This window comes from Hyaena hyaena, unplaced genomic scaffold (genome assembly GCF_003009895.1).
Source record: "Hyaena hyaena isolate Hyena2069 unplaced genomic scaffold, ASM300989v1 scaffold_99, whole genome shotgun sequence".
Lineage (NCBI taxonomy): Eukaryota > Metazoa > Chordata > Mammalia > Carnivora > Hyaenidae > Hyaena > Hyaena hyaena.
In genome coordinates this window covers 979,303-994,310 of record NW_024080731.1, presented here as the reverse complement: position 1 = coordinate 994,310, position 15,008 = coordinate 979,303, and the positions used below count along the sequence as shown (strand labels likewise).

Sequence of the window (15,008 nt, the reverse complement as noted above, 5' to 3'; positions counted from 1 at the left end):
TGACATATTAAGCGAATGCCAAGACACACACTGCAGATAGTATATTTACCAGGGATAAATATTCAAATATAAAATTCATTTGTTTCCTGGTCATGCTCATCCTTTAGTAATATTTATAATTTAATATTAAAAACATACCTTTGCTCGGCCGTAGCCCTTGCTTATGGAGACTATGATTTTCACACTGCGACCATCTTTGTGTCCGGTTGTATCACCAGCATCATTGAGCAAAATATCTACCAAATTTTCAAACACACACACACACACACACACACACACACACACACACACAATAGAGTCACATTAGCTTGTAATTGTTTACTATCATACTTTTTCTCCCTCACAGTTTTTATATCTTCCAGTGGGAATATTTGGACTTTTTGCTTCCCATTCTAGCATACCTGGTTTGAAAAATCTCAACTTTCAAGAAGATGGATTACTGTGGTTGGACTGAAGGTTCAGCCCAAGAATTTATTTCTGCTTCCAAAGATCTTCACCTTGTACTGGGCCATTGCCTTCAGATGAAGAAATAAGGGGTTTCTTTTCCTATTGCACACACATCTGAGTAATACCTGGGTAACATTCAGTTACCATTGTAACTGTGACACACTGAAAAGCCACTTGATTTCTTTCCAGCCTAAAATATCCAAGCTCAGTACCAATGTAATTTATGAAAGCTAAGGTGCTGAGATTGGGTGTCAAGTGAAATTATTGTCAAGCATTTGGCATATATTCAGCTATATTACTGCTCACCTTATAATTATTAGGTACTATTACTGAATTTCAACCATAACATTATACTTCCCTATGGAAGTATATTAATTATCACTCTCCTGTACCCTTTATGCTTATAGTTTTAAAATGAAAACAGTAATTCTAGTAATCAGCTAAGACTTACAGAAGCACGATATAGCATGCTAACCTTCAAGCAGCAGCCTTCAGATGTAATTGAAGATTAATTTTCAAAATATACCATATGAGATTAATGTCCAATTTGGATAATTATTAACATCAATTACCCCAAATATATGTTATTATAGAGCCACATTTAATATGGCTTTGACAATAATGTTATTATAGAGCCATGTTTAATATTAAAATAGCACTTCGTGGACAAAAGGAACTCAGTTACGTGCTAAAGAACACGTGTCTGGTGACAAGGGGAGTAAATTTCTGTGACTAAATTTATAGAGAGAGGCTGTGAATGTACTATCAGAGAAACAATGATTTAATCAAATAGTTTCTGAAAATGGAATGGTTCTATTATCCTAAATAAGATTATGCAATTTCACATAGGAAAGAGTAAAAAAATTGCCTTAAGACCATAACAATAAAATATTCACAGATTTTGAGGAATATGAATTTTTGCTAAAATTTTAAAAACATGAAATACAATCTCCTTCCTCAAAATTTAATTATTTTTACCAGATCAACATCCTCATAATCTCTCACTTTGTTGCTTATCTCAGTCAAAAACAAAACTCTTTCTTAAGTGTCATTTAATCTTCTTGATATTTTTCTTAGGAGTTTGAGTGGCTTGCATTAGTTGTATGCATATAAATTTCTGGTAGCTTGTGATCAAATTATCTATCTCTTTAGTATTCTGCTCAATTAGTCCTAAATGTTCATAAATGTTCAAAAATATTTATTAAGGCTAAAAGATAGCAGGAACTGTGCTGGGCATTGGGAATGAATACCCATTCAGGTGAGAAGGAAAATGAATTTCTTGCTCATTTGGAATGTGTTAAGTGCCAGAAATAAAGGGCATGAGGCAGTGAAATAGAGTAACTGAAGGGAGGCTGCTCTACCCGGATAGGGCATTCTGGAACGCTTCCATGAGGTGGTGCTGGTTTGGAGATAAGACCAGGTGGCTGAGAAGTGCCATGCAAGTAAAGACTGAGGAAAAGAGGTCCAGGAAACAAGAACAAATGCAGAAGCATTGATGAAAGAGGTATGTGTGTTCAAGGGTCAGACAGATGCTCTGGGTGGTAGAAGGATGGAGGTCAAGGGGTAGGGGGACTAGTATGGAATGATGCAGAGGTGGGTAAGGACCAATTCATGAGTTGCCTAGTACTCCACAACAAGGCATTTAATCTGACTTCTGATCTACTTCTCTGCCCAAGTTTGCCTTGCAACATGCTTCTCATTTCATGTTATGCTTACTCTTAAAAACTGCCAGAACTCTGAAATTCTTCCTGACCCCAGTGAAGTACATATCTACCGGTAAATGAATGAATGACTGTCCTTGGCTTCTCATACATGACTATTTAAAGGAAAATGAGTATGGGAGTGAAAAGTTCAGATGCTGGATTCATCCAGACCTGGGTTCAAATATGAACTCTACCTGTTACTAGGTTCATGATCTTGAACAAATTAGTATAGTCTCTTTCCTAAGTCTTGGTTTTCTCATCTGTAAAATGGGGCTCAAACAGCCCCTACTTCATTGGGCTACTGAGACCATAAGAGATAGTGCTTTACAGTACTTTATCCTCAGTGGTTAATAAGACCAGCTGTTCTAACCACTATTCCTTCTGTCCAGGTGTTTATTGTAATCCCTTCTCTGGACAGTGGGAGGCACACATCATGACTCACTCTGTGTCTCCTCCTGTCCTCAACATATTGATAGGATGATCATCTGAAGGAACAACTCCAAGAAAACAATGAAAAACAGCAAATTTGAGGTAAGGGTTCTCCGTGGAGTTTCCTTAAAGGAAAATAAGTTATGATTCTCTGTCAATATTTTGAAAGAAGAACAAAAAGATCTGCCATTTTGGTTACAATGCAATGAAATTATGACCAAAAAAAGAAGGCTTTTCAAATTTCTCTCTCTACTAGATGAATGGAATGTGCAGTTATGTTTTAGGAAATGTACATTTGTAAATTATCCACTCTCATGCCTACTTCTCTCCTTTTTAAAAAAATTAATCATGAAGCCTAGAAAGTTTATTTATTTATTTCTTTGTTAAAAAGCCACAGCATAAAGTCGCAGCTGATTTCTAATTCTGAATCCACTAAACGAGAGTGAAGGTAATGAAAACAGTATCTTAGTCACGTGATTTAATATTTTGTTAGTTCAGATACAATCACCACTAATGAAAAATGATTAAGGAAATAAAATAATATAGAACTAAAAATAAATAATAAAATGTATAATTTAAAAAGTACTTCTTTGAAACCCCCTCAAAACATTTGTCTGAAATTCTGAATCACAGACATCAGTATTTTCAGTCTGATGATCATAGATATTATAAATTTGATTTATGATATTTTATATTTATCTTTATGGATTTTAGTTTTTCCTACACATGAATTTTTAGTTTCATTTAAAATTGTTTTTGTTGTTTATTTATTTTTGAGACAGAGACAAAGCATGAGCAGGGGAGTGGCAGAAAGAGAGGGAGAAACAGAATCTAAAACAGGCTCAAGGCTCTGAGCTGTGAGCACAGAACCTGATGTGGGGCTTGAACCCACGAACCGTGAGATCACGACCTGAGCCGAAGTCAGACGCTTAACCAACTGAGCCACTCCAGCGGCCCTGGTTTCATTTTTATATGGCTTCTGTTTCTAAACTATCTTTAGTACTAACTGCCTCCTTTAAACCTTATTATATTTCCGTGAGCTAAATAATATCATGTAACAGTGAAATCCTGCCATTAAGCTAGCCTGTAAGGTACAAGATCTTGCTCGTTTCCTTAAGGAGTCCACTGAGGACACAGATACTGACTGCCTTTGGCTGTGGACCCTACTTCACTTCACCAACATAGAGGATTTTCCTCAGGGCTCCCAGAATCTATACATTTGAAGTTTTTAGTGTTTTTCTTTTTTGGCATCTTTTGAAGAGTGGGGATGATGACACCTTACAGACAATTTACACATTCAGGTTATGATCATAGTCCCATGGTTTCATTCTGCTGAATGATATTTAAGTTCATTTAGTTATAACATCTCTCTGTTTCTTCTTGGCTACTAATATCGGTTTTACTTGATGCTTAGTTTCAGAATTCATTTCCCTTTCCATACTTGCCAAATGTTATATACAGTGTTTCCCTGAATTTCAGGGGGTTCCTACTTGCCTTTTAGTTGCCACTTGTCTCTTCTAAGAAGAAAGCAGGTTATATATTTAAGCTATTCGTTTTACATTATGAATGGCAGATGTAACAGAACTGTTAACATTCTGACTTTTTAGAAGAGATGTGATTTATTACAAAGTTTCATCAGTATCAGCATGCTGTATTTCTGTTTCTCTTCTTCATTTTCTTCTATACTTTACTTGGGGCAAGCCAGGAAGAACTATATAGTTGTATAATGGAATCCAAAGTTACCCAGGAACATGTATATCATTGGTTTCCAAGCGTCATCTGGTGGCTCTGCTTTGCAATTACCACAGATTTTCATGTAAATGTTTCCTAAACTAAATCTTATATACATAAAATGATTCACTGCCATATATTTTACAAGTGATATTTCATGAGATATGAAGAAAACATTGTCATATGATTCTATTAGTGATGAAGTAAAACTATACCCCTGTTCCATCCTTATTACCACTGAACACAATAACAGAATCCAGTGAATGCTTTCTGTTTGCTGAAAATTTAATAGAACTGTGATGTACTAGTATTATGTTCTCTCCGGGTAATGCCATGCACAATCATCTGGTCAAATTTAGGAATAGGTCCTGATACACTCATAAATGGGCTTTGTACACTTAAAATATTATACGATTGCATAGGATTATTAGTATTCTATTCATAAATACTAATGATCACCACTGAGAATATAATCTTTTTATTATGTTTGTAATCACTAAGTAAGAATTTCTCAAGCACAAGTAATTTTTTTAAATGATATGAAAACCATTATGTCTCAAGTCTTTCACTCTTTCACAGAGAATATTCTTTGAAAATTGTAACAGACTACAATACATTTAAAGAGAAGGATAGGAATATTTCTGAGAATTCAGACTGCTAACATTTTTAGGAGGGGGAGGTTAAGAACAGTGGTGGGTAAGATTCTCCAAACGCCAGCCCCCTCTCCCCTCATGAAAACATAGGCACAATTTCATTCAGGCAGGTGGGTGCAGAAAATTACCTGAGGTAACAGACTCTGTGATATTCAAGTTGTTTAGAGACAGTCCTAAGGACTGGCGTGAAGATGAGGAGGATGTGCTACTTGAGGACTCGGACGGTGGACGAGCAGGCTTAGCTGTGTGACCAGTTTCTGCCTTCAACCGGTCATTTTCTGCCTTCAGTATTTCAATTTCATTCTGTTGTGAAGATAGAAAACATGAGAAAAAAATCCAGCCAGTTTGAGTGAGAAAAAAATAACTATTTTATCAGAGTTAATAATTTGGCTTATTAAACAAAGCATGCGGTGATACATTAAATAAACAAATATAAATTATGAAAACAGGATTTCCTTCCAAAGAAGGAAAATCATTAACCTATCCTGTTTCTTACAGGCATAGATTCATGTATTCACCAATACAGACACACTCACCCTTAGAATTTATATAAGTAGTTTTTGAATCTATCATATATTTGAGTAGTCTTCCAGGATTTGGTCCCATTTGAATTAAGAATCATTTATTTGAGTTCGTAAAATTTCTCATTTTAAATGTACTGTTAAATCTCACAGGGGGCGCCTGGGTGGCTCAGTCGGTTAAGCGTCCAACTTCGGCTCAGGTCATGATCTCACGGTTCATGGGTTCGAGCCCCGCGTGGGGCTCTGTGCTGACAGCTCAGAACCCGGAGCCTGCTTCAGATTCTGTGTCTCCCTCTCTCTCTGACCCTCGCCTGATCACGCTGTCTCTCTCTCTCTCTCTCTCTCAGAAATAAATAAAACATTAAAAAAAAATAAAAAAAATCTCACAGGTAAATAATGCCATTTGTATTAGTCTGAACTCAGGGAGAGTCTGAACAACCAGAGGAAAACAGAAACGGTATCAATAAGGTGATTTGACATCACTGCAGAATTCCAGCCAACATCTGAGTTTTTGTTCCTTCAAAATGGAGCACTAAGCTCATAAAAACAACAAAAACCTTCTGATGAATACATACGGTCGCAGATAAGTCTGCTCAGCAATGAGCTTTGCTTATTTCAGTCAACTGTGGTACCGAGTGATTACCGGTTTACAATAATAAAATGAAAACATTCTGAGCACAGCCTGGCTCTGAAATTAGCCTTCCGATGCTTCCCCAAAATACAAAAGCTTTACTTTTACAGATGGCCTTCCCTATCACTGTTACTTTCATATTTAGAAGGCTTGTGTTAAATTTCTGTAGTTTCCTCATTATGTTTTTTTTCCCACTAGAAAATAGGCAAAAGTAATTGGAAGTCAGATGTCAAAAGAATGGAAAAAAAAGCCAACACAAAGGCACATCATGGAAAAGTGTAGACAGAAGGGTTGCAGTAGTTCCTTTAAAAACTCGGCTCTCAAGAGAATCCAATCACTGGTACAAGTGTCCTGAATGGCCCTTGAGTGCAACTGGGAAGTCTGTACTCCTCATTCCAGCCTCGGATTTGACAGAATGCTCCATTCAGTATTAAGAAATGAGGTGCAAAGACTTAATGAACAGTGTGTGTTTCCACAGTGGGTTTAAAAGTGAGATTTGTTTTTATAACAACCAAGGGTGGAAAATAAACAATATTTTAAATCTCTCCTCTTTGTTCCTTGAAGGTGCTTCAGCACTGACCTGCATCCGGTTCATGGCTTCCCGGATCTGGTCAAGGTGATGAGCAGAGCTGAGGGCCTCCAGTCGGATATCTGTTAATTTTAATTCCTTTTCTCTGAGCTCGCTCTTCAGCTGCAGAATTATCTCTGCTTCAGCCTCTGTGCATTCACAGATCCTGAAGAAGGAAACAAACACAAATCAGTAGTCAGGGAAAGCCAGAGGATTAGGAAAAGCAATGCTTCTTTTAAGGCTGAGCTGAAATATTATCCAGCAGCTACAGAAGTTATTCGCTGCCAGCAACACCTAAAGAGAAGGAGAAAGAGTTTTACAAACGGCAATACATTCACAGGTTCAAAACTGAAAACAGTAGCTGTCTTTTCCCTTTAATCCTTTCTTCCAATTTTCTGAAGTTCAAAAACAATCTATTATTACTGCTCCCACGAACTAGGGCTGCAGAGTCATCATATGACACTATCTCATTCTCTCATTGTTCAAGGGACTTAAGTCTCTATTTTCAACTTATGAAACATCCTTTTTTAAAAGCAGTTATGATGTTCCTAAAACACTGATTTCTTTCTTTCTTTGTAAAATTGTCCAAAGAATAACATTATTTGCCACAACACTCTCTTCAAGTTACCATGAAAATCCAATATAAATATTGTAGAAAATAAATCAGAGAGATTAGTTTTGGATATTTAACTCATGGATGAGGGTTCTGCAACCTTCCTGGTAGGCTCAGCTGATTTAGGAGATCGAACTAATGAAGCTAAATCACAGGTTTCAACCCATGCAGGCAGGCTAGGCAAGCGCTGCTTGAAAGTCATATACATTATTTCCTTACTATTTTATTGTTATTGTTGTTTTGTGGGCAGTTTTGCAGGAAATAGGGCGAAAAAACTTGTATTAATGGATACCTCTTCCATTTAAAATATGAGGACTATATTTTTGCTTTGTTTGTTGCTTACAAAATGGCAGTGTTATGTTCCTCCTTCCTACACAAGTGATGAAATTATCTAGGACATACAAATGTCTTAAATGGTCCTACTAGTGGCGCTGTCCTATGTGACAGTTCTCTGCTAGTCATTGTCAAGGAAATTTGATTTAAACAGTATCTACAAGAGGGAATCGCCACATCCGAGTACACATTCTACATCCTAAAGGTTTCATTCATTCTTGTAACATCAAATAGTGAGCAACTAAAAATGCTATGCTAGATTCTCATGGAATTAAAGACAAATGGATTACAGCTTGGTTTTAGGAAAACAATTTTGACTTCAAAAAGAGACAGACAGAGGTTTTTATCTTTGAAATGCATGCGAGTGATTTTAGAAAGAGCAAAAGCAGATGCTGCTTAGGTTAGAACCTGGGTCTCTGCAATTTTCATGCATCACACGCCATTTTACCGGGATCTATGCTTGTAGATCACAGGGCCATTTTGCCGTTTCTTTGGTGGCCAGACAAGGGGTGACCTGCATCGAATGCACAGTTAGACAGATACATGGACAAACGCAAGTGAAACGGAGTGAGAATAATGACTCAGAAAAGTAGAGAATGAACTTAAAAAACACGCCAGTTCTAATATGTGGAAAACGAAGAAGAAACAAATGCTGTCCATAGTTCTAAGGAAGATATGAAAACGATCGGCACAGATGGTGTTGCCGCTGTGAAAGTACAACCGGACTGCATTTAGAACACAAACATGGGCTTGGCCTGAAGATGCTTTCGAAAAAGACTTCAGCATCTTGCTGACGGAGTGACTTACGCTGAGGCGGACTGCGAGGGCTTCATGGATGCAGACCCACAGTCGCCCGCATTATGGGGCAATTTAGGGGATGCTGGAAGGGATGAGTCGGTAAGCTCTTCAATGTCCGAATGTGAGGAAGGAGGCTTGGTGGACTTTTTCTTCCCAAAGGCTTGTTTGAATGAGCTTCGCAGCTGCAAAGAGGACAGAGATTACCTTTCCTGTCTATTTGCACTTGACGAATTTTGCTTTGGGGCGTTAGTTAGTGTGCAGGTGCTATCCTAGCCACTGCCTGGGGTCAGTATGTACAAGCAGAGGATTAACAGCTGCAGCACGGTATCTCTAGAAAAAAAATGATACCATGTCTTGTGGTTTGTTTTATTCTTATATTAATCCAGCGCAGCGCAAACGCGGAAGGCTTTTAAAATAGTGCAAGGGTCAAGGGCATGGCTGTCAGAGCACTCATTTAAAACTAAGTACCTTGAAGGGATCTCCACTCCCAATGCTCCTCTCTTCAAGGCAATTTGTTTTAAATGGCCACTTTAGCGCTACAATCAAGTCATGTCCTGCTGACAGTATAAACTTAAAAAGCAAAATGAAATCAAATTCACCTAACACTTCATTAATTGTGATTTTCTATTCAAATTTTTCAATTCCCATACTATTGAAAACCAGAATTGGTATCCCCTACAGCTCTATTCAAAAAAGTCATTTTACCTCTTCTCTTGAAAATTTGCGATTAAAATGAAAAGACACAAAGAAAAGACATACAAGGTAATCTGTTTTTAAAAGGTATAAAAGCCTACTGCCAAAATGAATAGCATTCATGCCAAGGTAGGGTATTTTTTATAGATGCATGCCAAATTGTCCACGGTTTATATTCACCTCACTTCCTCTAGAGTTCACCTTGCAGAAACATGAAAGAGTGTGGAATTACAAATCAAGGGAAGGAAGGCTGATCAGTATTTTAAAATATTACCTGTATAAACATTTTTTTAAAACAAAAAAGATATTTCTTTCATTATTTATAGTAGGCACTCCAGTAAAATCCTCTGACTGTTACGTTTTGGATTTCATCAAGAGCTGTACTTCTTTAAAAATTTACTTTTGTTTCATGGTATTCAAAGAAACCCTTTATGCCATGGTTTTTAAACATTTTGCTGTGATGGCATCTTCACCTTTGTTTTTAGCAATTGCTTCATGTTATCATAAATTACATCTCTAGCAAATGTAACGTGCTGCTCTGTTGAAGTATTTCTCTATTTCTGCTATCTTGTCTTGGTAAAAAAATAGAAGGCAGACACTAATGTAGTTGATTTCTTATGAGGTGAAGCTTTAGTTACACTAAAGTTACTCTGTTGAAGTGAGAGATGAAGAGACTGTCAAGGTTTCTTCTGTCCCTATTTTTATAATCTATTTCTTCTCCTCTTCCCCCATCCCTACCATTAGTACCTTCACCACCACCACAACCACCACCACCACCACCAAGACCATCTTTTCTTCTTTCTCACCTGCACGATAAATCCCTGCTCTGTCATTTATGAACAGATTTTATCTTATTTTTCTTTACAACACTCTATAAAGTCAGTATTATCTTATTTTTACAGATGAGAAAATGCAGGCCCCCTCAAAGTGTGAAGTAGCCTGCCTGTGGTCCAAATAATAAGTGCCAGAGGTGGGATTCAAACCCAAGTCTAGTCCTGACTACAACATATGCTCTTCATCACCATGCCACCCTAATTTCAGGGATGAGTAGGGCCCAGTCATTTGAATGACATTCTTTGTAAACCGCTACAGATTTCTAAAGCTCATAAGAAAACAAACAAACAAACAAACAAAAACTGACTCATTGTGCAATAATAAACTTCTGAATGAGATGAGATGACCCTGGCTTACCCAGTTTTTCTTTTTCTTTTTCTTGGAGTCAGCATCATTACCACTCCCGATGCTGGAATGGCTTGTGGCGCTGTTGATACTAGAAACACTTTCAGAGGAATGCTGTCTTCTGATGCGGAGATCTAGCAATACATAGAGTATCACATTAGCTCACAGACTTTCACTGTGAACAAATCAGGATTTCAGGCTTCCTGAGAGGAAGTCTGCTAATAAAAGTCAACATGGCTTTGTACAAATCAGTTCAGTGCAGTTTTGGTTTTATAAGTGTACTAAAGTACAACCTTATTTGCTTTAATTAACTGGGTTATCTGCATTAAGATTCACTGAATATCTCATATAAGTCTGTAGCACTGGTGGTTTAATGAGTTCTGAGTTTTACCCAAAAATGAAATGTTATGGTACTGATTTCTACTGAATACCTGGATCAAACAGATCTTTCAAGTGATTTACTCCAAATGATTACTCCCATGGAGTAAATGGAAACTCGTCATCACATGAGAATTAATTGTGTCTTTTTAATATTAGTGCTTTGGATAAAGCTACTGAAGCCAAGTATATTAATTTTCCATTTCATAGAATCATACCATGATGGAGCCAAAACAAACCTTGGATATCATTTCAACACTTCAATTCACAGATGAGAAAATTGAGTGCAAAGAAGTAACCTGACAAAGGCCAAAGAGCCAGTGGGGGCGGGGGGGGGAGAGACACTCAAGAGAGAGTCTGGGCAGACAGCACGTGTAAACTAAACAGAATACATATTTAAGACAGTGCAATTCTTCCATCATAATCCCTGCCTATGACTTGGAACAGTAATGACAACAATAATCATAACAACAGGTAATAATAAAGCTTTTACTCTGTGTTGACTCTGCCCTGAGATCTTCTAATTTTATTCATAAAGCAAAGTGTTGAAATGAGTTTAATTACTAAAAGTCATTTTACCAGAGTCACAGAGCTGAAACACAGTAGAGCCAACCTGAGACCTGGAGAGATTCTAATGTGTGTTGTGCTACCCTGTGATGCGGGCTTGCATACTTCTAAACAGCAGGTAGTGCTTCTCTAGTCACACAAGATAATTTGAAAAAAAAATGTGATATTTAATCACATTTTGATGATACCCACTTACTCCATAAAATCAGCTTATAAGATTTACTTATAGTTGTTGAAATTGAAATTTTTCTTACAGTAAAATAAGTAGTTTTACTTACTACTTACAGTGAACTGATATTAAGTGTTAGTGAAGACACTAAGAATTCATAAAAATTATTTTTAAGGTCCAGTCTACTTTAAGGCCAAATCTATTATTATATTTAATTGGCATCAACGCAGATGAGCCAAGCAAAACATCTCAGTAGAACTTATGTCAGAAATTATATATAGCTTTCAAAAAGTTTCCGCAGAAACAATAGTATAAAATCAAAGCTTTCCAGCTGACAGATTTATTTAACAGTACAATGCCCTGTGACAATGAAACTATAACTGGTTCCTCTTAAAACACATAATCAGTGAGCATATGTGTGGGTACGTAACATATGTATATATATCTCCATTCTTACAGTCATATATATACATATCAACAAGTACCTTAATTTTTCCATTAAAATAATAAATATGCTGACAAATTTTATAGGAGGCAAAAATAAAACTATTTTTCAGAATCTGTAGGTTTTGGCCTCTTAAAAATACTTTAAAAAATAATGATGCGCTTACAAGCCCAAAACATTACCAATGTCAAAACTTAAGCATTTATGTGTGGCATTTTGACTGAACAATAAAGGAGTATAGTATCTTTTAATCAACTAATATGGAAGTTACATGAATAAAGAAAAGGAGAATGGTACTTATTTGTATTTTATTTTATTTATTTATTTATTTATTTGTAAATATTTTTATTTATTTCTAGGAGAGAGAGAGAGAGACAGCATGAGCAGGGGAGGTTCAGAGAGAGAGAGAGTCACAGACTGAAACAGGCTCCAGGCTCTGAGCTGGCAGTCAGCACAGAGCCCGACGCGGGGCTCGAACCCACGAACCGCGAGATCATGACCTAAGCGAAAGTCGGACGCTTAACCGACTAAGCCACCCAGGCGCCCCTACTTATTTGTATTTTAAATTTCTGCTGTGCTTGGCTAGAAGTTTTTGTGATCAAGATACAGTATTGCTCAGGTTTTTTTCCCTAGTAATTGACTTTCACGAATAAAGCAATCGTACTAGATGTTAAGGTACTCTAGAGTTTTTAATATATCCAGTACTAGTAAATTGTACTTGGCTTTGATTAACCTTCAAAATTTGAAAAGACAGGTAAATTCTTATAATCATAGGTCAAAAGTGGTCCTTGTAGGTATTATTTACTTTCAGTTATGAATCCATTTACCAATAAAGAATGAAGAGAGAATCTGGACATAAAACATAGTTATTGAACTATATTGAATTCATTATACTGACAAGCAAATTTCAATAATATCATAGAATGAAAGGAACATATTTTATTCTTCTCTAACAAATTCTTGCTAGTGTTTGTAAGTATTCAGTTCAGTACATGTGACACTATAGAGCTTAGTAAAGAATGATTGATCAAATGGGTATCAACCTTATGAATGAATGGAGAAGCTTATTTTAAAAGTCTGCATTTCAGTTACATGTTTGTTCATCCATTCATTCCTACACCCACCCTTTTCACCAGCGATGCCCCAGTTGAAGCTATCTCTACCACTTCCCTGCTGTAATTTACAGCAAGAAGAGCTATCCAAGTTCAAACCATTCTATAAACAGTAGCTAGAGAAATCTTTCAAAGAAAAACGTCATCATCATTCCCTTCCTTCAGACTTCTCAGGAGATTTTCATTTTCATAAGAAAGAAAACATTTCAACTCTTAAAAAATGGTCTAAATGACTCTTAGTAATCTGGTCAGTACTTTTCTCGCCAACCTGGTTCTTCTTATTTTACCTTTGCTCATTTTATCAGCTCTATGAAGGCACTAGTCTGTTTTCTATCTCAAGACTCTTCTGGAATACTCCTCTTTCAATATTTGCCACATATATTGATAATTATTCCTTGGATCTCTCCTGAAATGTTGCTGTCTGGGAAAGGCCTTTTCTGACTATGCGTCTCTAGCAGGTTCCTTCTACCCTTGCTTTCTATGACACCTATTCTTGCCCATTTTATAACATAACTATTTTGGCATGCATTTTCAGCTACACCAACAATCACAATTTTGCTTATTTTCTGCTCTCGCACAAGATTTAAGGTTTTTTTTAAAAAATATTTATTTTTGAGAGAGAGAGAGTGTGTGCTCACGAGAGTGGGGTAGGGGTAGAGAGAGAGGGAAACAGAGGATGCAAAGCAGACTGCTCTGACAGCAGAGAGCCGGATGCGGGGCTCAAACTCACAAACCATGAGATCATGACCTGAGCCGATGTCAGACGTCCAACCAACTGGGCCACCCGGGTGCCCCAAGTCCACAAGTTTAATGGAGACAAAGATTATATCTGTTTTGTTTACCACTGTATATCCAGGACATTGTGCAGACTATGGCCTGTGGTAGGCAATCAATAATCACTTGTGGGTAATATTATTCTTATTCATTCAACACAGCTATGTTTGCCTAACATTCCTAAAAATGTATTCACTGTTGATAGCAATTGACTCCCTGTTTTGCTAAATGTATTTTGTACATCTCAAGGAAAACCTATTCTATGCTTATACACAGAGGCAGTGACTTAAAAGAAACAATAGTACAGTTTGAAAAATAAAAGTAAAATTTTCCATTACTTCACCTTTCATGTATGGTTATATATATGTATCTCTATATAGTTAAAGTTACACAGAGATCTATTTATAACCTTTTATGGCAGTGGACTGTGAGCCCTGGAGTGCGGGGGACTTTTATTTTTTAATCTTTGTATTTCAAGATCTAACAGAGTGGCTAGTACATATCAGCTGCTCAGATAACATTGGTGCAAGAATAAATAAATTTATTCTATTATGGACTGCTATTATTTTTCAGGCTCTGTTAATAAATGGGATGCACAAATAGGAAAAAGAAAGTTACATTAATCAATTATGAGATTTTTGTCATAGTTTGACCTGTATATAAAAGTGTTGTCTCACTCCAAAAAGATGTTGTCTCACTCCAAATAGATATTTACCTGACATAAATGTGTAAAGGTCTCAAAAACCAAATCTCAGTATGATTTCAAACTATAAGTTTATAGCTTATACAATCACCATAACAACCCATGTAAAGATACATAAATAGTCCAAGAGACTTTATTTTCTGCATGTGATGTCAATGGTCAAGATAGTAAGAATCAGTTTGTGTTCACTGAATTTATATTAAGTTTCAATATTAGAGAACCTAATCTAAATATCCTATATACACTTATAATTATTTGTTTTTATTGTTTTTATATCTTATAAAATATTTTTAATCTTTCTTGACCAATTTGAATATTAACTGTTAGCATTTTGCTCATTTTATGTACCCCTCCCACATTTGTGAGCAGAGGAATTCCTTTTTTCAATTCCAGTAGATATATTAGGGTACCTGTTGCCTAAGATAAAAGGGATCCTTCCAGAAAGTTTTACTTCAGTGACTTGTACTGTGTTAAAGAAAGGATTAAGTCTTTTTAAATCCCTTCTGGACCTATTTACGACATGAAGATTTAGAACATAAGCTGCTTTATTATAGCTAAAGA

At 36.4% G+C, this 15,008-nt stretch overlaps 1 protein-coding gene across 1 annotated transcript in view; it reads right to left on the bottom strand.

Moving 5' to 3' along the window:
* Window positions 1–15,008, bottom strand: part of NAV3 (neuron navigator 3) — a 366,296-nt gene that overhangs the window by 30,958 nt on the left and 320,330 nt on the right. Inside the window, exons 24-28 of the mRNA XM_039235544.1 lie at window positions 10,312–10,433; window positions 8,437–8,609; window positions 6,696–6,849; window positions 5,092–5,266; window positions 139–236 (exon numbers count right to left, since the gene is read on the bottom strand). Coding sequence (XP_039091475.1) covers window positions 139–236; window positions 5,092–5,266; window positions 6,696–6,849; window positions 8,437–8,609; window positions 10,312–10,433 — 722 coding nt within the window. The remainder of the gene's footprint in view (window positions 1–138; window positions 237–5,091; window positions 5,267–6,695; window positions 6,850–8,436; window positions 8,610–10,311; window positions 10,434–15,008) is intronic.